General features: G+C 49.1%; 1 protein-coding gene across 1 annotated transcript in view; it reads left to right on the forward strand.

Moving 5' to 3' along the window:
* Nucleotides 1-19,662, forward strand: part of LOC142819583 (guanylate-binding protein 1-like) — a 112,463-nt gene that overhangs the window by 15,124 nt on the left and 77,677 nt on the right. Inside the window, exons 2-8 of the mRNA XM_089772587.1 lie at nt 7,026-7,118; nt 8,369-8,461; nt 9,888-9,980; nt 11,243-11,335; nt 12,766-12,858; nt 14,124-14,222; nt 15,504-15,593. Of these exons, the coding sequence (XP_089628713.1) occupies nt 7,064-7,118; nt 8,369-8,461; nt 9,888-9,980; nt 11,243-11,335; nt 12,766-12,858; nt 14,124-14,222; nt 15,504-15,593 (616 nt within the window). The 5' untranslated portion in view covers nt 7,026-7,063. The remainder of the gene's footprint in view (nt 1-7,025; nt 7,119-8,368; nt 8,462-9,887; nt 9,981-11,242; nt 11,336-12,765; nt 12,859-14,123; nt 14,223-15,503; nt 15,594-19,662) is intronic.

A 19,662-nucleotide genomic window follows, 5' to 3' on the forward strand; every position in this document is an offset into this window, starting at 1 on the left:
CAGAAGGAGAGTCCTTGAGATAGGACAGATTCCTCCACCGGGCTAAGCGTGTGGTTGGAGAGGCTGACAATGTTGCTAGGTGAGTTGAAGGTGCCGGGATTGAAATATCCTGAGGTGTGTAGGCATTTGGATAGTTTTTTGTGCTTTTTCTAGTGAAGGAGGTGCCATGAGCATTGTAGGTGGCTTGCTGGGTTTAGTAAAGTCCAGCCAAGAGGAAGTGCATGTGGAAGTTTGGGTTTTTTTGAGAGTCTCTAATGTTGACAGCTCCTCCTTGATTTCCTTCTGTGTGTTGTATGGGATGCTGATGAGGTGATCCCCCAGTTTCTTTGAGAGACTGTGGCATAATCTCTTCCTCTGGTCTGTGGGACACTGAGCATTTTGTTTTGGGGTTCTAGTTCCTGGGGCTTTGGCAACTGCTGTGCTTGTCCATGGAGTGTCCAGTGAGACTCACCTGGACACTGAGTGCAGTGCTCAGCTTTGGGAGAGGCAAATTTCAGGGGTGACCCGTGGCAACCGAGCCCTTCCTCTGTCTCCTCCATCTGAGTGTCGCGGAATAAACACACAGTCTGATTTACAGATTCAGGCCAGCCAGAAGCGTTTATTTACTGTGATCACAGGAGAGGACGCAAAGACGTGCTCTGCCTAACAAAGAAAATCTCAGATTATTTATACCTTTGTAATTCCCGTGAGCACATAATGGTATGGATGGGAAAACTTGAACCATATGTACATAAGTGGTTACATCTGTTAGTACATTCTTCTTTTTTGCAAACCTTGCAGTTTCTTTGTCTGTAACTCAGCTCACTGAGAAGACTCGCTTCTGACCCAGCATGCACCACGTTTAGGCCTAGTCCTTTGACCAAACTTTCAAGCCTTGTATGGCCTGCTTCCACATGAGGTTGAAGAGGCTGGTGCTGAGAGCCGGAGCTGCGGCTGGGTCTGTCAGCCATACGCAGGCAACATGCCCCTTGTGGTCCCGGACCTGGGAGACCTGGTGCAGGAGAGGCCGGCCAGGCCATCTACTCGCAGCTTCCCCCACCCAGGGGAACTGGGGCAAGAGCTCTGCTTGGTGGGCGGAGTGGGTAGCAGGGGAGCTCCCTCCCACCTGTGCCTTAGACCACCTGGTAAAACACCGGCCCTTGTCTTGGTGTTTCCCATTCCCACAGGCACTCCGGTTCAGAGGCCATGGGGTCTTGAGGCTTGTGGAGGTGGACAGGGTGACTCTGGTGCCTCTCCCTGAGGGAGGGCTCTGGGGCTCAATCAGCTGGTCCTGTCCATGCTCCAGCACTAGCTCAGCGCCAACTGCCAGAAGCTGGTTCTTGAGCTTTGTCCGCCGGCACTGCACTGGTCCCTCCCAGCAGGGTTCTCCATCCTCCCCTGGAGGAGGAAGGGCAGGGCCTGATGGGCTTGTGCACCCAGGTCCTTGTCCCCCATCTCCAGGCCCCACACAATGAGGAAGAACGGCTCTTGTGCAAAAGGGGGTTTTGTGCAAAAAGGAGCCGTCTACACAGCTAAAGCAAACTCCATTTCCATCAGCTTTTGTGCAAGAACTGTGGTGTGGACAGCCCTAGGGAAATAGTTTTTTTTCTAATATCCAATCTAGACCTCCCCCAACTGTAACCTGAGCCCATTCCTCCTTGTTCTGCCACCTGCCACCCCTGAGAACCGCCTCTCTCCAGCCTCCTTGAAACCCCCCTTCAGGGAGTTGAAGGCTGCTCTCAAATCCCCCCTCACTCTTCGATTCTGCAGACTGAACAAGCCCAAATCCCTCGGCCTCTCCTCACAGGTCATGTTCTCCAGCCCCCTCATCATTTTGGTTGCCCTCCACAGGACTGTCTGCAATGCGTCCACATCCTTTCTATACTGCGGGTCCCGAACTGAACACAATACTTCAGATGTGGCCTCACCAGTGCCAAATAAAGGGGAATAATCACTTCGTCTGTGTCCAGACGGCAGGCTTCTTTCAGAAGAAGCTTTTCTGGAAGAGATCTTCTGAAATAACTTCTTCCAAAAGATCACATCTACACAGCAAAACAGCATCACAAAAGTGATCTGCTTTTTTGAAAGATAGCGTCCACACTGAATTGCATTTAAGCAGTGATTACTATGGACAGACTGGCCACAAGGGCACCTGTGCTTTTTCTCTTTCCTCTTCTTTCAAAAAATTCCTTCTTCCCTGTTCACTCACGATTTTTCCAACAGAGCTCTTTTGGAAAAAGGCTTCTTCCTTGAAGAAATAAGTTTACCAATATTGGGAAAAGCTCTCCGTTCTCTCGATTTTGTTTTTGAGAGAACGCAATTGCAGTGTGGACAGAATTGAAGATTTTTCAGAAAAACAGTCATTTTTCTGAGAAAAACTGTCGTGTAGACATACCCTTCTCTAGATCTGCTGGCAATGTTCCTCCTAATGCACCCTAATATGCCATTAGCCTTCTTGGCTACAAGGGCGCCCTGTTGCCCCATCTCCATTTTCTTATCCACTGTAATCCCCAAGTCACAGGAACTCCTTATCAACTTCCTCCGAATTTTGGCCAAAGTGGCCACCTATAAAAGCAGAGAGAGGAAGTGGGTTAAGAGAATCTCTTGTGACTCTGGGGCCTTTTTCTGATGTTTTGTTCATCCACACATCTGGGCAGAGGTCCTCTTGGTCGCATCTGCTTGACACCTTGGACTACCAGTGGGTTCTGGCAGAGTTCTCTGCTTGGTGTTCCCTTCCCGTTCCCTTGTTTGGACCATTTTGGTTGTCCCTCATAATCAGTTGAGTTCCTGGGCTCAGTGGATCCTCCCCAAATGTCAGGGGGAAGGGAGGGGAGTCCTTGTAACACTTCCTTGCAATCCAATAAGACCCTTCTCCTCCAGCCATCTCGCCCGACCCTGGCACAAGGGATAACTGCCCCTGGCAGGAAGAATGTCTGGCCTGTTTGGGACACATCGGTCAAGTGGAACAGGAACAGGAATGGGCATGCTCTGAAAGGGGAAAATAACCGACTAGTGGTAGGTCTGCAAAGAGCTGTGTGAGCCAGAGCTGGCCGGGACTGAGCTCCAGAAACTCCAGGCTTGGACATTCCTGGCCCCAAACTCTGCACTTACCGTGCCGGAGATGTAAGTTTAAAAAAGCCAGTTTGCTGTGCTGGGACGTGAGCTCTCCCTGCCGTTCTCAACACGGCTGCATTCACCAGGGCTGTAGCCAGGGCAGGGGGAGGGGCAGCTGCCCAGGGTGCAAACCAGCAGGTGGTGGGAAAGTGGGGCAGGTAAAAGCAATGTTTGGGGGTAGAGGCCTGTAGTGGAATTGGGATCCTGGGAGTCCTGTCACCAAACCGTCCCCATGACACCCGTAGCTCTGTGACACCCGTAGCTCTGTGACACCCGTAGCTCTGTGACACTCGTAGCTCTGTGCTGCTGGTCATGGTGCTGCCTTCAGAGCAGAGCACCCAGCCAGCAGCTGCTTTTCTCTGACCACCCAGCACTGAAGGCAGGGCAGCTGCCAGCAGCACAGAGCTCAGGGCGGGAAACCATGTACCCAGCCATCTTCACTCTTGTGCTGCTGCCTTCAAAGCTGGGGATTCATGTTGCCTGCAGCATGCAGGACGGTTGCTTCAATCCCACCCCTGCAGCACCTCTACAATACCCGCTGCCACCTGCACCTTGTGCCCACTGCTCCGGCCGTAGGGTTGTAGGACCCGAGGGATCCCAGTCCCACAGCCGCAATAGCAGGAGCAGCTAGAAACTCGGGGGCGGGCGGGTAGGAGTGGGGATTGTAGGGGGAGGGGAGCAGGAATCCAAACCATTGTGTGCAGGTGCCAGCAGGGCCCACGATCTGATCACTCACCCCGGGCGGGGGGGGGGGGTATGCCTCGGGATGGCGCTGGCAGCAGAGGGCGAGTTGCTTCACGCACAGGAGAGACTCAAGCAGCAGCATTCACCATCCCTCCGCCACTGCTACATCATTTAGCTCCCAGAGAAAGGTCCCTGGGGCCTGTTGAGTGACAAGTTAGTGTCAGCACATCACACACCAACAACCAGTTGTGGTGGGGTGAAGAGGATAATTGCCACAGTCACAAGGTCAGAAGAAGTCATGGCACTCCAAAGACATGGAAATTCTGAGTGCGGGCAGGGGGGAGGGGGAGAGGGGCAGAGCTGCAGCATCTCTAGTTTTACCCACTTTGAACTTGAAAGTGGAAGACAGTATAGGGGACAGTGATCACGAAATAATAGAGTTCATGATCTTAAGGAAAGGTAGAAGGGAGACCAGCACAATTGAGGTAATGGATTTCAGGAAGGCAGATTTTGATAAGCTCAGAGAACTTGTAGGTAAGGTCCCATGGGAAGCAAGACTGAAGGGAAAAACAACTGAGGAGAGTTGGAAGTATTTCAAAGGGACGTTGTTAAGGGCCCAAAAGCAAACAATTCCGCTGTGTAGGAAAGATAGAAAATATGGCAAAAGACCAGCTTGGCTTAACAAGGAGATCTTGCATGATCTCAAAATAAAAAAGGAGTCATATAAAAAATGGAAACTAGGACAACTAACAAAGGATGAATATAAGCAAGCAACACGGGAATGCAGGGGCAAGATTAGAAAGGCAAAGGCACAAAATGAGCTCAAACTAGCTATAGGCATAAAGGGAAACAAGAAGACCTTTTATAAATACATTAAAAGCAAGAGGAAGACCAAGGACAGGGTAGGCCCACTGCTTAGTGAGGAGGGAGAAGCAGTAACAGGAAACTTGGAAATAGCGGAGATGCTCAATGACTTCTTTGTTTCGGTCTTCACCGAGAAGTCTGGAAGAGTGCCTAACGTAGTGAATGCAAGCAGAGAGAGGGTAAGTTTAGAAGATCGGATACACAAAGAACAAGTTAAAAATCACTTAGGAAAGTTAGATGTCAGCAAATCACCAGGTCCTGATGAAATGCATCCCAGGATACTCAAGGAGCTGATAGAGGAGGTATCTGAGCCTTTAGCTATGATCTTTGAAAAATCATGGCAGACAGGGGAGATTCCAGAAGACTGGAAAAGGGCAAATATTGTACCCATCTATAAAAAGGGGAATAAGAACAATCCAGGAAACTACAGACCGGTCAGTTTAACGTCTGTCCCAGGGAAGATAATGGAGCAGGTAATTAAGGAAATCATATGCAAACACTTGGAAGGTAATAAAGTGATAGGGAATAGCCAGCATGGGTTTATGAAGAACAAGTCATGCCAAACTAATCTGATAGCTTTCTTTGATAAGATAACGAGCCTTGTGGATAAGGGAGAAGCGGTGGATGTCATATACCTAGACTTTAGTAAGGCATTTGATACGGTCTCGCATGATATTCTTATTGATAAACTAGGCAAATATAACTTAGATAGGGCCACGATAAGGTGGGTGCATAATTGGCTGGATAACCGTAGTCAGAGAGTTGTTGTTAACGGTTCTAAATCCTGCTGGAAAGGGATAGCAAGTGGAGTTCCTCAAGGGTCTGTTTTGGGACCCGTACTGTTCAATATCTTCATCAATGATGTAGATATTGGGATAGAGAGTACGCTTATTAAGTTTGCAGATGATACCAAACTGGGTGGGGTTGCAACTTCTTTGGAGGATAGGGACATAATTCAAAATGACCTTAGCAAGTTAGAGAAATGGTCAGAGGTAAACAGGATGAGGTTTAATAAAGAGAAATGCAAAGTGCTCCACTTAGGAAGGAACAATCAGTTCCATACATACAAGATGGGAAGCGACTGTCTAGGAAGGAGCATGGCGGAAAGGGATCTAGGGGTCATAGTGGACCACAAGTTGAATATGAGTCAACAGTGTGATGCTGTTGCAAAAAAAGCAAATATGATTTTAGGTTGTATCAACAGGTGTGTTGTAAGCAAAACTTGTGAAGTCATTCTGCCGCTCTACTCTGCACTAGTTAGGCCTCAGCTGGAGTACTGTGTCCAGTTCTGGGCGCCACATTTCAAGAAAGATGTGGAGAAATTGGAAAGGGTACAGAGAAGAGCGACAAGAATGATTAAAGGTTTAGAGAACATGACCTATGAAGCCAGGCTTCATGAACTGGGCTTGTTTAGTTTGGAAAAAAGAAGATTAAGGGGGGACATGATAGCGGTTTTCAAATATCTAAAAGGGTGTCACAAGGAGGAAGGCGAAAATTTGTTCCTCTTGGTTTCTGAGGACAGGACAAGGAGTAATGGGCTTAAAGTGCAGCAGGGGAGGTTTAGATTGGACATTAGGAAAAAATTCCTAACTGTCAGGGTGGTCAAATATTGGAATAAATTGCCAAGGGAGGTGGTAGAATCTCCCTCTCTGGAGATATTTAAGAACAGGTTAGATAGACATCTGTCAGGGATGGTGTAGACGGAGCTTGGTCCTGCCTTGAGGGCGGGGGGCTGGACTCGATGACCTCTCGAGGTCCCTTCCAGTCCTATTATTCTATGATTCTATACCCAGGTATTTCCTCATAGCCCCCTTGCAGAGTCCTGCCTGCTGGCCTCGCCCACAGGCTCTATTCGCAGACCTGACTCAGGGTCCTGATTTTCCACTGGCAGACCCATGCTCAGGGCTTCACTGCTTCCTGCCACCCCACCCCCGCTCACTGCTCCTGTCCTGAGACCAGGCCGAGCTCTGGTTCCTGCCTCAGCCTCCTTACCCCATATGGGCAACCCCGCAGAGAAAAAGCACTGGCAAGGCCCTAGCTTGGAGGGAGGCAGACACGAGTCAAAGGACTGGTTTATGGGACACAATCCTTGCAGAGCTAAAGTCTGGGGAGTGGAAGCTAGATCCCAAATCGTCCTTCCACTGGAGGGCCCCGCCCTATCCAAGAATCGAGTCCCCACTGTTCCTTTGGGCCCGGTACTCCCTTCATTTCCTCAGACCAGGAGGAAATTAAAGCCCAGAAGAATTGTTCTGCCTCCAGAGAATATGACAGCGTATCTCTCCTGAACCAAAACGTATTGTTGAGGCAATAGGCAACTTTAGTGTTTGTGAGAATGTCAAAAGCTCAGAGCAAAATACAGATACAGTCTCTGTTATTTCTACCAGGTGAAGGTGTGAGGAAATTGGGTGGTAAGAAAGCAGATATGGAGACAAAGACTGAAAATGACCCCAACAAGGAAGTACCACCAATCGTAACAGGTACTAGCTAAAATACACTATTCTTATTCTCTCATTTTTTCTGCAATATCTTAACACATGCCATTGAGGATTGATCTTAAAAGGGTGGTATTTTGATGTAACAGAGAAGGTGGGAAAGTCATATTTTACAATATAGTGAAGAAATTGACTTTGTCTCCTCCTCAACAGTAAGTACTAGGAATACCATATTCAGCGTGCGGCTTCCTCATATGATAACTTACAATCAGGAAATGTTAGTTTAAGCCAGGAAAATGGGCTGTGCCTGGAATGGGATTGCATGTCAGAAAAGAAGTCAAAAAGCGAGAGAAGCACGAGACACAAGTGAGCGGATGTCTGGGTGTGCCCCTCCCCCAGTCAGGACTGCCTCAACCCCAAGCATCCCACCCATTAGATACACTGGTAAAGGGTGTGTCAGGGGGCGAGGGAGGCTCCAAACTCCCTCTCTCATATAGGAACATTGCTGACCGTTCCCCATCAGTAGTTAACGGGGGAAAGGGCGCAGTTTGCTGCATTCCTCCATTGGGCAGCGGAATGTGGCGCAGGGAACCTGGTATTGCCTCAGCCAGGGGACGTGCACCCTCCCTCGTCTGTAATGTAAGAAGCTGCAGTTGCAACAGAGAGGCGCTTCTCACCTTCCACATGGGGCTGCAGTGAGGAACAGCTGGTGTGCTCCTCTCTACCCTGTGCAGCCTGCACACGGCACCCCTCAATGCCACACTCGGCTCAGAGCCTGATTTGAATGAAGCAGGCACATTTCCTATTATTTTCCCATAAAGAAAAATGAATGGAGGGAAGAAGCCGAGCAATGGCCGGTAAATCTTCGGGTCCATGACAGTGCTGCAGAAGCTGGTATATGAGGGGCACAAGAATGGTGGTGAGAAGGGGCCTGTGTTTAGGGAGGAGAATTACAGCAGTGAGAGGAATGAGAGAAGCGTGAGCATTAGATTCTCCATGGCAACTGTGCAGGGCAAATGCTCCTTAGAGTGCTGAAGTGCAGGGAATGTAAGCTAGATCCCAAAGTGTCTGTCTCCTGGAGGCCCCGCCCTTTCCAGGTGTCGCCTCCCCACTGTTCCTTTGGGCCAGGTACTCCTGCCGTATTTCCGGAAACGAGGAGGAAATTCGAGTCCGTAGGCATTGGCCTGCATGCAGAGAATATGATAGCGTGTCTCTCGAGAACCTATAGGCACTATTGGTGTTTCTGTCAATCCCAACACCTCAGAGGAAGACACAGTCTCTTTTATTTGTACCAGGTGAAGGTGAGAGTAATCTGGGCGGTGAAAAAGAGGAAATGGGTTTGAAGACTGAAAATGACCCCAAGGAGAAAGTACCACCAACCGCAACAGGTACAAGCCAATATACACTATGAACAACATTCCCTTATTCTATCAACATTTACAGCAATATCTTAACAAATGTTATTGAGAACTGGTCTTAAAAAGGTGGTGTGACGGATCCAGTCGGGTCCGCACTCACCCCGGGGTGGGGATCGCCCTCCCCCCGGTGCCGGGCGGGCAGGCAGGCGGTATGGGGGACAGGGGAAGCCCCGGCCGGGTGGAAACCCCCCGCTGGGAGGAATGCCTGGCTCCGCAACAGGGGAGGCAGGGCCAGGAGCGATCGCGGCAGGCAGGCAGAGAGCCCAAGCGGAGCGCCGGCCGGCCGGAGCCACAGCGGGGCGGAGGCAGGGCGGCGACTCCTGGCTCTCACGCTGCAAAAGGTAGGGAAACCGTATTCAGTGTGAGGCTTCCTCGTATGATAACTTACCATCAGGAAATGTTAGTTTGTGAAAGGAAAATGGGATGTGCCTGGAATGGGATTGCATGTCCACAAAGAAGCCGAAAAGAGAGAGAAGCACCAGACATGTGTGAGCAGCTTCTGGGTGTGCCCCGCCCCCAATCGGGACTGCCTCAACCCCAAGCATCACACCCATTAAATACACTGGTAAATGGTGTGTCGGGAGGAGGAGGAGTCTCCAACCTCCCTTTGTTATATGGGAACATGGCTGACCATTCCCCATCAGCAGTTAACGGGGGAAAGGGTGCAGTTACCTGCATTCCTCCATTGGTTGGGGAAGCGTGGGGCAGGGAACCTGGAATTGTATCAGCCGGGGGACGTGCACCCTCCCCCGTCTGTAATGTAAGAAGGTGCAATAGAGAGGCGCTCCTCACCTTCCACAAGGGGCTGCAGTGAGAAACAGCCGGCGTGCTCCTCTCTGCGCTGGGCAACCTGCACACTTCACTCCTCAAGGCCAGTCCTGCCTCACAACCATGATTTGAATAAAGGAGGTACATTACCTATAATTTTCCAATAAGGAAAAATGAATGGAGGGAAGTAGCCGAGCAATGGCCGGTAAATCTTTTGGTCCATGATGGTGCTGCAGAAGCTGGTATATGAGGGGCACAAGAATGGTGGGGAGAAGGGGCCTGTGCTAAGGGAGGAGAATTACAGGAGGGAAAGGAATGAAAGAAGCGTGAGGATTAGATTCTCCGTGGCAACTGTGCAGGTTGGAAGCTAGATCTGAAAGTGTGTGTCTGCTGGAGGACCCGCCCTTTCTTGGCTTGGTCTCCCCACCGTTCCCTTGGGAGCGGTACTCCTGCCCTATTTCCTAAAACCAGGAGGAAATTTGAGCCCATAGGCATTTGTCTGCCTCTAGAGAATAGTACAACGAGCCTCTCCTGAACCTAAACAATTTGTTGAGGGAATAGGCATCATTAGTGCTTGTGAGAATGTCAACTGCTGATACAAAGATAAAAACTCTTTTATTTCCACCAGGAAAAACTGTGTTGAAATCTGGTGGTAAGAAAGCGGGAATGGACATGAAGCCTGAAAAGGACTCCAACACGGAAGTACCAGCAGTCGTAAAAGGTACAACCCAGAATACACGATGAACAATATTCTCTTATTCTACTATTTTTTTCTGCAATATCTGAACACATGCCATTGAGGATTGATCTTAAAAGGGTGGTATTTTGATGTAACAGAGAAGGTGGGAAAGTCATATTTTACAATATAGTGAAGAAATTGACTTTGTCTCCTCCTCAACAGTAAGTACTAGGAATACCATATTCAGCGTGCGGCTTCCTCATATGATAACATACAATCAGGAAATGTTAGTTTAAGCCAGGAAAATGGGCTGTGCCTGGAATGGGATTGCATGTCACAAAAGAAGTCAAAAAGCGAGAGAAGCACGAGACACAAGTGAGCGGATGTCTGGGTGTGCCCCTCCCCCAGTCAGGACTGCCTCAACCCCAAGCATCCCACCCATTAGATACACTGGTAAAGGGTGTGTCAGGGGGCGAGGGAGGCTCCAAACTCCCTCTCTCATATAGGAACATTGCTGACCGTTCCCCATCAGTAGTTAACGGGGGAAAGGGCGCAGTTTGCTGCATTCCTCCATTGGGCAGCGGAATGTGGCGCAGGGAACCTGGTATTGCCTCAGCCAGGGGACGTGCACCCTCCCTCATCTGTAATGTAAGAAGCTGCAGTTGCAACAGAGAGGCGCTTCTCACCTTCCACATGGGGCTGCAGTGAGGAACAGCTGGTGTGCTCCTCTCTACCCTGTGCAGCCTGCACACGGCACCCCTCAATGCCACACTCAGCTCAGAGCCTGATTTGAATGAAGCAGGCACATTTCCTATTATTTTCCCATAAAGAAAAATGAATGGAGGGAAGAAGCCGAGCAATGGCCGGTAAATCTTCGGGTCCATGACAGTGCTGCAGAAGCTGGTATATGAGGGGCACAAGAATGGTGGTGAGAAGGGGCCTGTGTTTAGGGAGGAGAATTACAGCAGTGAGAGGAATGAGAGAAGCGTGAGCATTAGATTCTCCGTGGCAACTGTGCAGGGCAAATGCTCCTTAGAGTGCTGAAGTGCAGGGAATGTAAGCTAGATCCCAAAGTGTCTGTCTCCTGGAGGCCCCGCCCTTTCCAGGTGTCGCCTCCCCACTGTTCCTTTGGGCCAGGTACTCCTGCCGTATTTCCGGAAACGAGGAGGAAATTCGAGTCCGTAGGCATTGGCCTGCATGCAGAGAATATGATAGCGTGTCTCTCGAGAACCTATAGGCACTATTGGTGTTTCTGTCAATCCCAACACCTCAGAGGAAGACACAGACTCTTTTATTTGTACCAGGTGAAGGTGAGAGTAATCTGGGCGGTGAAAAAGAGGAAATGGGTTTGAAGACTGAAAATGACCCCAAGGAGAAAGTACCACCAACCGTAACAGGTACAAGCCAATATACACTATGAACAACATTCCCTTATTCTATCAACATTTTCAGCAATATCTTAACAAATGTTATTGAGAACTGGTCTTAAAAAGGTGGTGTGACGGATCCAGTCGGGTCCGCACTCACCCCGGGGTGGGGATCGCCCTCCCCCCGGTGCCGGGCGGGCAGGCAGGCGGTATGGGGGACAGGGGAAGCCCCGGCCGGGTGGAAACCCCCCGCTGGGAGGAATGCCTGGCTCCGCAACAGGGGAGGCAGGGCCAGGAGCGATCGTGGCAGGCAGGCAGAGAGCCCAAGCGGAGCGCCCGCCGGCCGGCCGGAGCCACAGCGGGGCGGAGGCAGGGCGGCGACTCCTGGCTCTCACGCTGCAAAATGTAGGGAAACCGTATTCAGTGTGAGGCTTCCTCGTATGATAACTTACCATCAGGAAATGTTAGTTTGTGAAAGGAAAATGGGATGTGCCTGGAATGGGATTGCATGTCCACAAAGAAGCCGAAAAGAGAGAGAAGCACCAGACATGTGTGAGCAGCTTCTGGGTGTGCCCCGCCCCCAATCGGGACTGCCTCAACCCCAAGCATCACACCCATTAAATACACTGGTAAATGGTGTGTCGGGAGGAGGAGGAGTCTCCAACCTCCCTTTGTTATATGGGAACATGGCTGACCATTCCCCATCAGCAGTTAACGGGGGAAAGGGTGCAGTTACCTGCATTCCTCCATTGGTTGGGGAAGCGTGGGGCAGGGAACCTGGAATTGTATCAGCCGGGGGACGTGCACCCTCCCCCGTCTGTAATGTAAGAAGGTGCAATAGAGAGGCGCTCCTCACCTTCCACAAGGGGCTGCAGTGAGAAACAGCCGGCGTGCTCCTCTCTGCGCTGGGCAACCTGCACACTTCACTCCTCAAGGCCAGTCCTGCCTCACAACCATGATTTGAATAAAGGAGGTACATTACCTATAATTTTCCAATAAGGAAAAATGAATGGAGGGAAGTAGCCGAGCAATGGCCGGTAAATCTTTTGGTCCATGATGGTGCTGCAGAAGCTGGTATATGAGGGGCACAAGAATGGTGGGGAGAAGGGGCCTGTGCTAAGGGAGGAGAATTACAGGAGGGAAAGGAATGAAAGAAGCGTGAGGATTAGATTCTCCGTGGCAACTGTGCAGGTTGGAAGCTAGATCTGAAAGTGTGTGTCTGCTGGAGGACCCGCCCTTTCTTGGCTTGGTCTCCCCACCGTTCCCTTGGGAGCGGTACTCCTGCCCTATTTCCTAAAACCAGGAGGAAATTTGAGCCCATAGGCATTTGTCTGCCTCTAGAGAATAGTACAACGAGCCTCTCCTGAACCTAAACAATTTGTTGAGGGAATAGGCATCATTAGTGCTTGTGAGAATGTCAACTGCTGATACAAAGATAAAAACTCTTTTATTTCCACCAGGAAAAACTGTGTTGAAATCTGGTGGTAAGAAAGCGGGAATGGACATGAAGCCTGAAAAGGACTCCAACAAGGAAGTACCAGCAGTCGTAAAAGGTACAACCCAGAATACACGATGAACAATATTCTCTTATTCTACTATTTTTTTCTGCAATATCTGAACACATGCCATTCAGGGCTGATATCCATAGGGTGGAATTCTGATCTAATATATCAGATGGAAAAGTAATATTATACTATGCAATGCAGAAAGTGACTCTTTCTCCTCCTCAATGGTAAGTACTAGGAACACCGTATCCAGCGTGCGGCTTCCTCGTATAACTTACAATCAGGAAATGTTAGTTTGTGCCAGGAAAATGGGATGTGCCTGGAATGGGATTGCATGTCACAAAAGCAGCCGAGAAGAGAGAGAGGCATCTTACACGTGTAAGAGGCTGTCTGGGTATGCCCCGCCCCCAATCGGGACTGCCTCAACCCCAAGCATCCCACTCATTAAATACACTGGTAAAGGGTGTGTCGGGCGGAAGGGAGGCCCCAACCGCCCTCTCTCATATAGGAACATTGCTGACCTTTCCTCATCAGCAGTTAACGGGGAAAAGGGCATTCCTCCATTGGCCAGGGGACCGTGGGGCAGGGAACCTGGAATTGCCTCAGCCAGGGGATGTGCACCCTCCCCCGTCTGTAATGTAAGAAGCTGCAGTTGCAAGAGAGAGGCGCTTCTCACCTTCTACACGGGGCTGCAGTGAGAAACAGCTGGCGTGCTCCTCTCTCCCTGGGCAGCCTGCACACTGCACCCCTCAACACCAGCCCCGCCTCAGAGCCATGATTTGAATGAAGCAGGCACATTTCCTATTATTTTCCAATAAAGAAAAATGAATGGAGGGAAGTAGCCGAGCAATGGCCGGTAAATCTTTGGGTCCATGACGGTGCTGCAGAAGCTGGTATACGAGGGGCACAAAGGAAGACGGGGAGAAGGGGCTTCTCTTAAGGGAATAGAATTACAGGAGGGAAAGCAATGAGAGAAGTGTGAGCATTATATTCTCCGTGGCAACTGTGTAGGGTGCACCCTCCTTGCACTGCTGAAGTGCGGGGAGTGGAAGCTCAATCCCAAAGCGTGCGTCTCCTGGAGGACCCACCCTTTCTCGGCATCGTCTCCCCACCATTCCCTTGGTAGAGATACTCCCGCCGTATTTCCTGAAACCAGGAGGAAATTCGAACCCATAGACATGGGTCTGTCCCTAGAGAATATGACAGCAACTCTCCCCTGAACCAAAAAGTTTTGTTGAGGGAATAGGCATCATTAGTGTTTGAGAGAATGTCAACTGCTGATGCGAAGATAAAAACTCTTTTATTTCCACCAGGTAAAATTGGAAATTTGTTGAAATTTGGTGGTAAGAAAGCGGAAATGGACTTGAAGTTTGAAAAGGACTCCGACAAGGAAGTACCAGCAACTGCAACAGGTAAAAACCAGAACACACGATGAACAATATTCCCTTTTTCTACTATTTTTTTCTGCAATATCTTAACACATGCCATTCAGAGCAGATATCCAGAGGGCGGAATTCTTATCTAATATATACGGTGGGAAAGTAATATTTTACTATATGATGGAGAAAGTGACCCTCTCTCCTCCTCAATGGTAAGTACTAGGAACACCGTATTCAGCATGCGGCTTCCTCGTATGATAACTTACATTCAGGAAATGTTAGTTTGTGCCAGGAAAATGGGCTGTGCCTGGAATGGGATTGCATGTCACAAAAGAAGTCAAAAAGAAAGAGATGCATCAGACATGTGTGAGCGGCTGTCTGGGTGTGCTCTGCCCCCAATCGGGACTGCCTCAACCCCAAGCATCCCACTCATTACATACACTGGTAAAGGGTGTGTCGGCGGGTGGGGGAGGCTCCAACCTCCCTCTCTCATATGGCAACATTGCTGACAATTCCCCATCAGCAGTTAACGGGGAAAAGAGCACAGTGTCCTGCATTCCTCTAATGGCCAGGAAAGCGTGGGGCAGGGAACCTGGCATTGCCTCAGTCGGGGGATGTGCACCCTCCCCGTCGGTAATATAAGAAGCTGCAGTTGCAAGAGAGAGGCGCTTCTCACCTTCCACATGGGGCTGCAGTGAAAAACAGCTGGCATGCTCCTCTCTACCCTGGGCAGCCTGCACACTGCACCCCTCAACTCCAGCCCCGCCTCAGAGCCATGATTTGAATTAAACAGGCACATTTCCTATTATTTTCCAATAAACACAAATGAATGAAGGGAAGTAGCCGAGCAATGTCCGGTAAATCTTTGGGTCCATGACGGTGCTGCAGAAGCTGGTATACGAGGGGCACAAAGGAAGGCGGGGAGAAGGGGCTTCTCTTAAGGGAATAGAATTACAGGAGGGAAAGCAATGAGAGAAGCGTCAGCATTATATTCTCCGTGGCAACTGTGCAGGGTGCACCCTCCTTGCACTGCTGAAGTGCAGGGAGTGGAAGCTAGATCCCAAAGCGTGCGTCTCCTGGAGGACCCACCCTTTCTCGGCATTGTCTCCCTACCGTTCCCTTGGTAGAGATACTCCCGCCGTATTTCCTGAAACCAGGAGGAAATTCGAACCCATAGACATGGGTCTGTCCCTAGAGAATATGACAGCAACTCTCCCCTGAACCAAAAAGTTTTGTTGAGGGAATAGGCATCATTAGTGTTTGAGAGAATGTCAACTGCTGATGAGAAGATAAAAACTCTTTTATTTCCACCAGGTAAACGTGTGTGGAAAATTGGTGGTAAGAAATTGGAAATGAACTTGAAGTTTGGAAAGAACTCCAAGGAATTACTAGCAACTATAACAGGTACAACTAGAATACACGATGAGCAATATTCCTCTATTCTACTATTTTTTTCTGCATTATCTTAACACATGCCATTCAGGGCTGATCTCCAGGGGGTGGAATTCTTATCTAATATATACGGTGGGAAAGTAATATTTTACTATCTGATGGAGAAAGTGACCCTCTCTCCTCCTCAATGGTAAGTACTAGGAACACCGTATTCAGCATGCGGCTTCCTCATATGATAACTTACATTCAGGAAATGTTAGTTTGTGCCAGGAAAATGGGATGTGCCTGGAATGGGATTGCATGTCACAAAAGAAGCCGAAAAGAGAGAGAAGCACCAGACATGTGTGAGCGGCTGTCTGGGTGTACCCCACCCCCAGTTGGGACTGCCTGAACCCCAAGCATTCCACCTGTTAAATTCACTTGCATGAACTTCAAAGTACAAATTCCCATTTAAAGCTTTCCCTTATTCTATATACTTTGTTTTCAATATTTCTAACTAATGTTAATGATTACTGAATTCAGTTGAAAAGATCACACTTTGTTGTAAACTAGCTGCTGGTTAAAAACTAATTTACTCTATATTTAGGAGAGTCTTCCTGTCTATTGAAAAACTCTCCTGAAATTGTAAGAGCGAGGACCATCAAATTAGTTATACCGCTTCCTCATATGATAGCTTAAAGCGAGGTAATGATTGGTTTGTTTCCAGGAAATGGGATGTGCCTGGAATGGGATTGCTTCCCCACAAAATCAAACTGAACAGAGATAGAATTAGTGCCGCAGGTGAGAGGGGTTTTCTGAATTATCTGGTGGTGAGAAATGCACCTCAGGAGCCCAACACTGTGGAATTTAATTTCAGAACGGGGAAAATGAGGAGGTTAGTTAGTAAAAGGTACAGTGTCAAAAGTAGAATTTCTGCAAGCTTCATGGAAACTTTTCAGCCAAATAATAGATAGTCAGCTTAAATATATACCCCAAATTAAAAATACCATAAGAGAATTTCAAAAATGCCTTCATTGCTTCACTACAGAGTAAAAGAAGCAGTGAGAAATGAAAAGGCATTGTTTGAAATGTAGAATTTAAATCCCAATTAGGAAAATAGAAGGAGCATCACAGTCTTAAATACAGTGTAAAAATATAATTAAGAATGCCAAAAAGTAACAGCAATTTTTGTATGTACAGGCAGTCCCCGGGTTACGTACAAGATAGGGACTGTAGGTTTGTTCTTAAGTTGAATTTGTATGTAAGTCGGAACTGGTACATATTGTAGGGGAAACTCTAGCCAAACATTTCTCCAGAGCTCAGCTTTATTCTCCCACACCTCACTTCCCTCAGTCCTTTATTCTCAAGCTGAGGTGTCTGATGAGAAAAGCCGCCCCGCATCTCCCTGGTCTGCTTGGAGGGGGGGAGGAAGGGCGCTAGCTTCGCGTCTCCCTGGTCTACTGGGGGAAGCAGCTAGTGCGGTGTTGTCTCACCCCGTTTGTAAGTAGGGATCCGATGTAAGTCGGATCCAGGTAACCCAGGGACTGCCTGTACATGAGAAGTACATAGCCTACTAAACATCCAGTAGGGCCACTGGGCAACTGAGATGTTAAGGGAGAACTCAGAGATGAAAAAGGCATTGAGGAGAAACTAAATGAATTCTTTGCTTCAGTCTTCATGGCTGAGGATGTTAAGGAGATTCCCAATCCTGAGCCATTCTTTTAGGTCAGAAATCTGAAGAATTGTTCCAGATTGAGGTATTATTAGGGGAGGTTTTGGAACAAACTGATCAATGTAAGAGGATCTTTCAGAAAATAAAGACTTTTCCGAAAGATCCCTTATTCCTTATTTTAAGAGGGATAAGGGATCTTTCGGAAAAGGCTTTATTTTCTGAAAGATCTGCGTCTAGACTGGTGGTTTTTTCCAGCAAAGCTCCGAGCCAGAAAAAAGAGGCAGCCATTTTTATGCAAATGAAGTGGGGGGATTGAAATTCCCGCTTTATTTGCAATTGCGATGTGTCTAATTTGCATCCCTTTTACCGAAAAGGGATGCAGTCTAGACACCGCCGCTGTGCATGAGGATGGTTTCTTCCTGTGCCTTCAATAAGGCTTCTTTAAAATACTGCCAGCTCTCCTGGACTCCTTTCCCCTTCATGCAAGCATCCCAGGGAATCCTGCCCATCAGTTCTCTAGGGGAGTCAGCCTGCTTTTCTGAAGTCCAGGGTGTGTATTTTGCTACCCTCCTGTCTTCCTTTGGTCAGGATCCTGAAATCGCGTCTCATGATCACTGCTTTCCAGGTTGTCACCCACCTCTACTTCCCCTAGTAGTTCCTCCCTATTTGTGAGCAGCAGGTCAAGCTGCACATGGCCGCTGGTAGGTTCCTTTAGCATTTGTACCAAGAAGTTATCCCCAACATTCTCTGAAAATTTCCTGGATTGTCTGTGTACTGCTGTATTGGTCTCCCAACAAATGTCAGGGTGATTAAAGTCCCCCACAAGAACCAGGGCCTGTGATCTGGAAGCTTCTCTCAGTTTTCTAAAGAAAGCCTCATCTACCTCATCCACCTGATCTGGTGGTCTATAGCAGACACCAACCACAACATCACTCCTGTTGCTTCCACTTCTAAATTTAACCCATAGACTCTCAACAGGCTTTTCTCCCTCTATATACTGGAGCTCCGAGCAATCATACTGCTCTCTTAGGCTATGTCTACACTAGCCCCCTAGTTCGAACTAGGGAGGCTAATGTAGGCATTCGAACTTGTAAATGAAGCCCAGGATTTAAATATCCCCAGCTTTATTTGCATGTTCCCATCCAGCTGCCATTTTTAAATGCCACTAGTCAGGACTAACTGCCCGTGGCTACACGCGGCAGTTAAACGGTAATTCGAAGTAACTCCTTTGTTCGAATTACCTGTTACACCTCATTCCAGGAGGAGTAACAGGTAGTTCAAACTAAGGACTTAGTTTGAATGCCTAGATTAGCCTCTCTAGTTTGAACTAGGGAGCTAGTGTAGACATACTATTAGGGTATGTCTACACTACAGCACGATTTTGAATTAACTTAATTTGAATTAGTTAATTCGAACTAAGCTAATTCGAAAGAACGCATCTAGACCCAAAAACTAATTCGAAATAGCATTTTTCTAATTCAAAATAGCGCATCCACATTGAGTGGACCCTGAATCGAAGGTAAGGCCAGAACCAGTGCCAAAAGGGCATCAGGGTCGGACTTAGTGTGTGGGGCTGCTGCCTCAGGCTAGCCGAGGTCTGATGGGACCCAACTCCCCCATCCTGGACAGAGAGTTCTCAGGTTTCTCTGCTTGCTGGTCCACCTCGCAAAGCATTTGTGTCTCAGAGTGCTCTGATTGCCCTCACTCGGGGTACCACGGCACTCTGCAACATGGAACTAGACCTGCCCCCGGGGACTCGGCTGCATCTTGTGGACATGTTGCCACCAGCCTGGCTGCACTGTCTGCAGGCTGCCATCTGGGAGGACCGTCAAGGGGATGTCAGGATGCAGGAGGCTCTGTGGGAGAGCTTCCACCCTGAGGAGTGCTAACAGTCTCCCTGGTCTGCCCCACCGGGGGCTCGTACCCCATTCCTCCCTCTCGTCCTTCCCCTTCCCCTTCCCTATCCCCCCCTTCCTGATGTCAAATAAAATACACGTGTTTTCAAAAATAGACACTCTCTACATTTAACACAACTGGGGAAGGGGAATGAAACTGTGTGAAGACAGGGGAAAGGAGGTGGGAGAGGGCAGGAGGGAGGGTGGGAGAGGGGAGGGGGGAAACTGGGAGGTGGGACCTGGAAGGGGGAAGCCAGGGGAAGAAGGGGGAGAGGAAGCTCAGGGTTCAGGGGTGGGGGCAGTCTCGCAGAGCCAACCACCTCCCAGCACCACAGGGGAGGGGTCCTCAGTATCCCCGGGGAGATGGGGTGGAGGGTGCGCAGGTTGAGGTGGGGGGTGTAGACATTGTGGAGGAGGGTGTGGAGGTTGAGGAGGAAGAGGTGGGGGGGCAGGAGTGGGAGGGGGGACAGTAGTTGGGGGGCAGCAGGTGCAGGACCAGCATGGGGCCTCATGCTCTGCAACAGGGCCTGCAGGA

This window comes from Pelodiscus sinensis, chromosome 22, assembly GCF_052426305.1.
Source record: "Pelodiscus sinensis isolate ZL-2025 chromosome 22, ASM5242630v1, whole genome shotgun sequence".
NCBI lineage: Eukaryota > Metazoa > Chordata > Testudines > Trionychidae > Pelodiscus > Pelodiscus sinensis.